The sequence below is a fragment of the Carassius auratus genome, chromosome 37, assembly GCF_003368295.1.
Source record: "Carassius auratus strain Wakin chromosome 37, ASM336829v1, whole genome shotgun sequence".
Lineage (NCBI taxonomy): Eukaryota > Metazoa > Chordata > Actinopteri > Cypriniformes > Cyprinidae > Carassius > Carassius auratus.
In genome coordinates, this window is record NC_039279.1 from 18499667 (window position 1) to 18509304 (window position 9638).

General features: G+C 35.1%; 1 protein-coding gene across 1 annotated transcript; it reads right to left on the reverse strand.

Moving 5' to 3' along the window:
- Window positions 1-163: 163 nt before the first annotated feature.
- Window positions 164-6801, reverse strand: LOC113056460 (COP9 signalosome complex subunit 3). Its single transcript, XM_026223263.1, has 12 exons — window positions 6638-6801; window positions 6074-6203; window positions 5890-6002; window positions 5762-5811; window positions 5600-5692; window positions 4662-4841; window positions 4394-4534; window positions 4140-4313; window positions 2222-2308; window positions 2009-2122; window positions 566-646; window positions 164-480 (listed from the first exon to the last, which is right to left on the reverse strand). Exons 1-12 carry the CDS (start codon window positions 6690-6692, stop codon window positions 427-429), a joined length of 1272 nt encoding a protein of 423 aa, XP_026079048.1. The 5' UTR covers window positions 6693-6801; the 3' UTR covers window positions 164-426.
- Window positions 6802-9638: the final 2837 nt, after the last annotated feature.

Consider the following 9638-nt stretch of genomic DNA (forward strand, 5'->3'; position numbering starts at 1 on the left):
AAGACAATATTATGACCTTATGTGGTAGACAAGTGAATGTACAATATTATAAGATCGATAAACAAATAAATGGATAATTATTTCAGAAGTAAATAGTTTGTGTGTTTTTTAAGATTTTAAGGTGGTTTCTTCATGTGTTGCAATAAAGACAAGCGTGCAAATATAATCTCAACAACTCTTTTGAACAAAGGAGTCCGGTCTCTTTATTTGTATGAGCAGAAATGATGCAGTGGCACATCAACCAAGCACTGATAAATAAACACTGACAAAATTAGTTCTTGTGCAGTGACAGAACCAGAAAAAAGTATTTCCACACATTTATGTCTTCCTCTGATACAGTCTGTATCCAAACTGATGTTGCTCTCATGAAGGGTTTGTGATGAGGAAGAAGGGGATGTGAATGAAGCAGCGATCCGCACGGAGGACTCAAGAGTAGCTGGACGTCTTGCTGCCGACGTCATCCTCTTGCATCCCCATACTCTGAAACACAAACACAGAGCCTGGTTATATAGAGAGAGAGATATATGAGTCTATACTTGAATCTCAAGCTGGTTCAAACTAGTACCTTCTGCACAAACTGGGGGTTTACGGTGATTTCTTGATCCATGGACTTTAGTTTTTCATCCAACTCTATACATTTCAGCATCTGCATCAGAACCGAAGACATCAGACTCAAAAACCTTACATTAACTTATAGAGTCAAAATGCAGTCATGCATAAACATTATATCACATTTGAAGTAGTTCAGAATCGCTAAGACACTATAAAATAGAAAATGAATGTTCTTTTTAATTGTAATAATATTTCACATTACTGTTTTTATATTAGTATTTTATTATATATTATAAATACATAGAAACATAGCAACAGAAAACATTTTATATTGTAATCTCATATTACAGTTTTTATTGTGTTTATAATATACATGACAATTGTTTTATATTATAATAAAAATGAAAAGTTATTTTAAATTGTAATACTATTTGACAACATTACTGTTTTACTGAATTTATAATAACATGTTATATGTTGTATAATTATAACAATTGTTTTATATTATAATAAAAATAGGTTATTTTCAATTGTACTAATATTTCACATCATTACTGTTTTTACTGTATGTATAATATTTATATAGTGTGTAATTATATAACATTATTCTTATAAGAAATGAAAATAGAAACAGCAATAGAAAACATTTTTATATAATAATCTCATATTACAGTTTTTATTGTATTAATATATAACAATAGTGTTATATAGTAAAAATAAGTTATTTTAAAGTGTAACATTTCACATTACTGTATTTATATTAGTATTTTATGTATTGTATAATTATATAACTATTTCAATTTTTGTAATAAATGAAAATAGAAAATTACAATAAATGTTTTTTATATTGTTATAATCTCATATTACGGTTTTAACCATATTTATAATATTAAAATTATTTTATTTTATAATAAAAAAAGAGTTATTTTAAATTGTAATATTATTTGTCAACATTACTGTTTTACTGTATGTATAATTATATTTTATATATTGTATAATTACTTATTTTTATATTACGATAAATTAAAACAGAAATATATCAATAGAAAACTTTTTTATATTGTAATATTTTAATATTAGTTTTTACTGTATTTATAATATATTACAATAGTTTTATATTATAGTTATTTTAAAATGTAATAATATTTCACAACATTACTGTATTTATAAGTGTTTTATATATTGTATAATTATATAAAATTATTTTCATATTATAATAAATAAAATAAATGAAAATATAATTTTTTTTCGTCCACCGTTACTTTCCTAACCTTCAGAGTATTATTTGTTTTTTGCATTTTATAATATATTTATGTTTGCTATGTATGTTATTAATAATTCTCTTGAACGAAATGGTGATTAATAAGAGAAATAACGAGGCTGTGAATATAAACTGCATGCTGCTCTCTCGTACATTAGCAGTGAATGAAGAAAGCACGGTTTGATGGTTACGAACCTCTTGGTCGATTCTGTGGAGCATCGCAGGGTTGTTGTATTTCTCAGGGTTGTCATGAAAACACACCATGCCATCTTTCTGGTTAATACTCGCATAGATCTCTCCATCCTCGATCTGGGAGACGAAAGAGCACAGATTCCAGCGTTAACTAACCTCGCATGTTGAATAAATAAGAAGCATCCGGTGATTCACAGGACGAGGCTGAGTTCGTACCATATGTAGGACGTATTTCTCTGCTTCCTGAGCGCCGGAGAGCTGAACTCGACTCGCCATGTCTTGTAAAGATAACGTCAAGAACGTCTGTCGATCACAAGAACAGAGATTCCCGTTTGGGGCTAGTCGAACTCAACAAAAACTAAGGGCTGTCCATGTAACACTTGGTGTATTTATTTATGAAAAAATATTGATGCAGTTTCTCATCGACTGCATGATGAAGCCTATGAGAATCTGTGCCTTAAATTTTTCAGATTCATTTGCTTCCTTTCTGAATGAATCAGCCGTCTGAATGAATCAGTTGAATGAATGAATCAGCCATTATAATGAATCAATTGAATGAATGATTCACTCATTAATTCTGGTGACTCCTGCTGGCATTTCTGATTCTATATACTGTAACAGATCAATTTCTGCTACATTTTACACACAGTATCGTCTATTTTGCTCAAAACTAAAAAAGTTCACATCAAAGCCACAGCAGAACTGTTGTGAGTGATTCATTACTGAATAAATCAGTGTTTTAATTCAATCAAATCGAGTGAGTCTCATTCATAAATGGAGTCTTTTGCTATGTTTCTGAATGAATCAGCCGTCTGAATGAATCAGTTGAATGAATGAATCAGCCGTCTGAATGAATCAGCCGTCTGAATGAATCAGTTGAATGAATGAATCAGCCGTCTGAATGAATCAGTTGAATGAATGAATCAGCCGTCTGAATGAATCAGTTGAATGAATGAATCAGCCATTATAATGAATCAGTTTAATGAATGATTCACTCATTAAGACTGGTGACTCCTGCTGGCATTTCTGATTCTATATACTGTAACAGATCAATTTCTGCTACATTTTACACACAGTATCGTCTATTTTGCTCAAAACTAAAAAAGTTTGCATCAAAGCCACAGCAGAACTGTTGTGAGTGATTCATTACTGAATAAATCAGTGTTTTAATTTAATCAAATCGAGTGAGTCTCATTCATAAATGGAGTCTTTTGCTATGTTTCTGAATGAATCAGCCGTCTGAATGAATCAGTTGAATGAATGAATCAGCCGTCTGAATGAATCAGTTGAATGAATGAATCAGCCATTATAATGAATCAGTTTAATGAATGATTCACTCATTAAGACTGGTGACTCCTACTGGCATTTCTGATTCTATATACTGTAACAGATCAATTTCTGTAACATTTTACACACAATATTGTCTATTTTGCTCAAAATGAAAAAAGTTCAAATCAAAAAAAGCCACAGCAGAACTGTTGTGAGTGATTCGTTACTGAATGAATCACTGTTTTTAAAAAAAAGTTAAATCAAGTGAGTCTCCTTCATAAATGGAATCATCTGCTTCCTTTCTAAATGAATCAGTTGAATGAACGAATCAGCCGTCTAAATGAATGATTCACTAATTAATACTATGAATCTTATGAATTAAGACATGAATCAGTGTTTTTTTTATCAAATCGAGTGAGTCTCATTCATAAATGGAGTCATTTGCTATGTTTCTGAATGAATCAGCCGTCTGAATGAATCAGTTGAATGAATGAATCAGCCATTCAAATGAATCAGTTGAATGAATGAATCAGTTGAATGAATGATTCACTCATAAGGACTGGTTTTAGTTTCAGATTTCAATATATTTTGAATGTAAAAAAATGTTTTCAAAGCCATTAATCTCCGCATTATTTGTTACTAGAGATGTGCTTTTGAAAACAATGTTATGGCCACACAGTAGCTTTAAAACTTGTTGAATCAATGCTAAATCTACCAAATTTTGTATTTTCAATTCAATGCTTTTCTCATTTAACACAATAATGAGTTCAGATGATCCTTTGGGGGGGTCGTTTCATATCCTGAATTGATTCATTTGCACTGAATAACTAAAAACACATTGCATCTGATCAGTGTGTGTTCAGACCTTGGTGAGCCTCTGGATGTTCTTCTTGTAGAGCGAGGACAGGCACTGTTTGACCAGGCCGCTGTTGTTGTCTCGTGTGAACGTCTCGCCGTGTCTGTTGACCACAGCGCGCAGCTCAGATGGGTTGTTGCTAGCATAGACCTGAGCCAGCTCGTGGTAGGCATTACTGAGGGGCTTTATATCACAGACACACACAGAGAAAACATGATGAGCTCACAGGTCTTTACAGTCAATCCAGAGCCAGAGACACTCACCTTGATGAAGCGGCCCACGATCTGGGATGTGTATTTGGGGAGCTGCTGTACTTTGCCGTGAAGGATGAGGGAGACCAGGATGTACTTCTTGTATGCTTCTAACATGATGTGACTGACTGCCATCGCTGGAGTGGTTATAGCCTGGAAACAGACACAAATTAGTAAATTTACTAGGAAATTAGACATGAAAATGGAAATTAAAGATTTTCGCTATATTGTCCGAGCAATAACAGAGGCAAAATGATACTGTACACATAAAAATAAATACCTGTTCAAAGAAGTACAGCGCCCGTTCAAAGTTCTTCAGCCCCGTGTAGATCATGCCTCCGTAATAGTAAAAACACAGAAAGTGCTTTGCGTCGTACGCTCCGTTCTCCTTGCAGATATCCATCATGTCTAGCTCCAGGAACGGGACTGCGGGTTTGAAGCACTTCGCTAATAGACATAACTGTACACAAAGAGCCCAATCATTAGTTACACAATATACATCAGGACGGTTTAACCCTCTGAGATTCATCACATCTCTGATACTCACTGGTCAAATGGTTTTTGTACAAGCCTACATTTTTTTTTTATATATAAAAATACAATTATTAGAAAAAAAAAATCTGATTATTTTCAGTTGATACAGTGTTATATAGGACTACGTATTGCATGTAGTTGCTCTGCAGTGAATGGGTGCCGTCAGAATGAGAGTCTGATAAAAACATCACAATAATCCACAGCACTCCAGTCCATCAGTGAACATCTGGAGAAGACAAAAGATGAAACACATCCAGCATTAAGATGATTTTAACTCAAATACATAGAGTCTATAATCCATAATAAAACTTCCTCCAGTGAAAAAGTGTTCTGGTCTGAATCAGGAGAGAAATCTGCACAGATCAAGCAGCATTTAAACAGATCTAAAACTGTTAATGCTGGATTTGTTTCATCTTTTGTCTTCTCCAGATGTTCACTGATGGACTCGGGTGCTGTGGATTATTGTGATGTTTTTATCAGACTCTCATTCTGACGGCACCCATTCACTGCAGAGCATCCATTGATGAGACACTGATGCAGTGCTACATTTCTACAAACCTGATGAAGAAACAAACTCATCTACATCAGTATTTTAGGTGAACGATTCCTTTACTTGCAACTTTTAATGACAAATCACAACTCAGTGAATCTGTAATGACATTCTCCAGCTGTTCTCAGACTCACCTGACACAGGTCTGCATGCACCGAGGTCAGCTGGTTTGTGTTCATCTGCATCTTGTCTATGGCCTGTTTAAGTATACTTATTCCACGTAAGGGCTGCGAAACAGAAGACAACTTAATATCAGTTTATAGATAAAACCTCTAAAACGATCGAGGGACACCTGCCTGTTTTCTTTCTACAAGAGAGTTTGTCATCTGGTGGCACAGACCAGCAACTGTAGGAGGAAAACACAGAAAATATTAGTACTAGTACAATGGAAATGATGTTTAAAACTGCTGATGTGTTTCCACACATGTGTCTGTGGCGTATCGGATGTGTTCTCCATTGCAGGTGCTTATGAAGAGCTGGACTTGGGAAAACAGGGTCTCGAAGTCAGGGATGTTCGGCATGGAGAACTTCACAAACCTGCAATACAATTAAAAGAAGCATCAGAAAATACCCTTGATCGAATAGGATTCAACGAATCGGAGACGTACAGAACGGCTAAAACCCCGAGGGAATGTTCCTGGATGTCCAGCGCTCCCAGAACAGTGTCCAGATGGGACAGATTCTTGGCCAGAAGCTCTCCACTTTTATTGATCAGCTCACAGAGTTGAGTCATCTGACCTGAAAACACAGAAATATCAATGATTTCACATCATTTTAGTACAAATACACATGCCATTAAGATCTCATATTTAGTTTTGGAAGACGATAACCTGCCCTTCTTCTTGCAGATTGGCTCTACATGACTCAGAGTGATATTTTTATTATGGTATTTTATACCATTTTTATAAATGACTCCGCTAACTTGACCAGTCTAAGTTAGTCATTAACGTTACGCTGGAATTAAAAGCAGTTAGAAGCCGTGTTATTATTCTGCAACATGTATTTATTTTTATTTCTGATTGGATGAATAGATTAGGATAAACGACTGCCATGTGTCGCTGTCTGAAATATAAACAACTAGCATGCTATCGCGCTAACGGCTTTTAGCATTCAGCTAGTTAGCTCGTGTTTTCGTTAGTCTGAATGTTGGAGAAGCATGTAAAAGAGTGTACCTTGAGCGGAGAGTTGCCGCACGTTATTCACGAACTGCTCCAGAGCCGAAGCCATCGTTTTGCGCTTCTGTGACGATGTTTTTCATTCAAATGTCAGAAGCAAGCTTTCCTGTACAGAAGAGACGGGCCCTCAGCCGCCAACCGCATTCAAGTCTCGCGAGGTTTGAGTGACAGCTCAGTTTCGGCGAGGTTTCCGGCACGGGATCAGCTTCTTCTTCTTCTTCTTCAGTGAATTTTATTGGCAGTTTGCAATCTTTGTGCATTACCGCCATCTACTGGATTGAGGTGTGATCACATTGGGAAGTCATAAATAAATGAATATATATATATATATATTAGGGGTGTAACGATACGCGTATTCGTATTGAACCGTTCGGTACGACGCTTTCGGTTCGGTACGCGGTACGCATTACGTATACCGAACGGTTCGTTGGAGTAATTAATTATATTTGAAAAAAAAAAAAAAAAAAAAAAGAGAGAGAAATATAATGATATGCGTTCAACAAGGTAGCCCAATAACCCAAACGACGTAACAGGCAACGCCCCTGACACTCCCGAAGAAGAAAAAAACACCAACTTATATGTTTATTTTTGGCTACTCAGTCAGGCGCTCGCTCACTCAGTACGCGCTGAAGGCTCGTTGCAAAATAGCCAATGCGTTTAACAGACTAGAAATGAGAAGATCCTCCAATAACCAACAGGTCTGGTGTTTGGGTGCACTTTGGATTCCCTTTAAGCTATAATGGTGATGGCAAGAGAGTGGTGGATAAAAAAACAACGGTATGTTGCATCTGCAACATGACAGGGTACACCAGCGCGAATACAAAAAAAAAAAAAAACTATCTGGGATATATGTGTCAGTATCTGGGAAAAGACGAAAAAAAGGAGAAACATGCATGCAACAAACTATCCCTGCAGCATTTAGACACCGGTATTATAGCTTACAGGGAATCCAAAGTGCACCCAAACACCAGACCTGTTGGTTATTTTAGGATCTTATATTTCTGGTCTGTTAAATGCATTAGACATTTTGCAACGAGCCTTCAGCGCGTGCTGAGTGAGCGAGCGCCTTAGGGGCCGTTCACATATCGTGCCTAAAAACGCATGGAAAACGCTAAGCGCGTCTTTCTCCTCCTTTCCAAAGCGCTCGGGCAGAAGCGCTCATGAGGCGTCTGTCTTTGCTAAGCAACAATGACCTGCTCTCTCCATGAGACGCGGAAATTTCAGCGAAGGATAAATGGATTTGCAGCTCTAAAAATCGCTTGCAGTAACTCTGCTACTAAATTTATTTCAAAATTGCAATCCATATACAAATATAGCTGCAAGCAGCGATGGCGGGCTCAAGCCACCAGTGCCATCGCCACCCCGGTGGCATCAGGTAAACTGTGCCCAGCGGGCACATGCATTCACAATATCCCTCTGGCAGTGAGGTTTTAAAGGATATGGCAGTTAAAGGGTTAATCCGAATCATCTAGACTTTAAAATCACATTCACAGAACAATATATATATATATATGTATATATATATATATATATATATATATATATATATATATATATATATATATATATATATATATATATATATATATATAACTTTAGTAACACTTTACAATAAGATTCCATTCATAAACATTATGTTAACATGAACAATATTTATATAGCATTCATTCACGTCAGTTAATATTCCAAACTTAAACATTAAAACATTGTTTTATTGTGATTTTTTTTCCAAGCACATTTTACCAATTCCAAACCATATCAATCTTAATAACTACCATTATTTTTTATTTAATCATTTATGAGTGCTATACAATAGTCCAGGAAAGCTGGAAGAGAAAAACAGGTCAAGAAGAACTGACAAAAAGAATTGCAAAATAATTAGGAAATAATGTGAAGATTAATTTTTAGTCAATTCTGCAAGACAGACTTTCAGGAAAGGAGGTGGAATAAAAATTAGCTCCTAAATCTTAATCCCAGATTCTGGAAGATATATTCCTCAAACCATCGGACAAGAGGAGGTGGTGCTGGTCCTTCACGAGTCACTCTAATCTGTTCATAAAGCCTATATATAAAGCCTTAATATATAGTATTTCACAATACTTCATGGTATTCTAATTAAATCATTTTTTGGAATCTTAAGTCTCTCAGAACCTGGCACCGAGTAATTCTGGAGACTCCAGGAAAGTGGCAGTTCTGTAAAATGTTGGCGCTGGAGACTAAATGCTCCCTGATAGTTTCACACCTAATTCACTTAACACACACACACACACACACACATTACCCACAGTGACAGTGGGACTGAGTGACATCAGATGTATGATAGTTTTTTAATTTTCTATCATCCATATAGTGTTGTATAGTCATGAAACTATTGTCATGAGACCAGTCATTCTGAGGAAATATGCCTCAGAATTACTTGTCTTTTATGTGTACATTTTTTTTAAGTGTTTAGAAGCTGCACTTTAAAAAATAAAAAGACATTTACTGGTTCCTTTTTTACTATTATTTCAAAAAATCACCACGACAAAACCATTCAAGCTATCCAAAATTCATTCACACCTGTGGCCATTATTGGTACTAAGAATTGCAAGCTTGATTTATAAGTTATGATAGTTTAAATTTTATGCTGGCTCTTGAAAGTGATAAAGCTATGAAACTTACTGTGCTTCCTTCAAATGAGGACTTCTACTTATATAAAAAATTATGAAGATTTAGAATGAAAAATTGTAAAGATATAGTAAAATAACTATTGTATTTTTTTATGTTACTTTAATAAATCTCTATGGCCACACCATTTAAGCTACCCTAAACCCATTCACAATTTAACATCTCAGTATATTGGCATAATGTTGAAAAAGGAGTATGGAGTAGTATGAGTAGGAGTATGAATTCATTTGCAGGCTTTATCATAAATCCACAATAAAATTTCTGAGTTCTGTATCAATCTGTGTTGTTGTTTGTTTATTTTTATCTTTTATTTTTCATAGGAAGATAACTT

Excerpts from the sequence above, each read along its gene's own strand:
- LOC113056460 (XM_026223263.1), bottom strand. The coding sequence starts at position 6,692 with ATGGCTTCGGCTCTGGAGCAGTTCGTGAATAACGTGCGGCAACTCTCC. Across the intron at positions 6,204-6,637 it reads GCGGCAACTCTCCGCTCAAG|GTCAGATGACTCAACTCTGT; the intron begins GTACACTCTTTT and ends CTGTGTTTTCAG. Across the intron at positions 481-565 it reads ACCCCCAGTTTGTGCAGAAG|AGTATGGGGATGCAAGAGGA; the intron begins GTACTAGTTTGA and ends TTTGTGTTTCAG.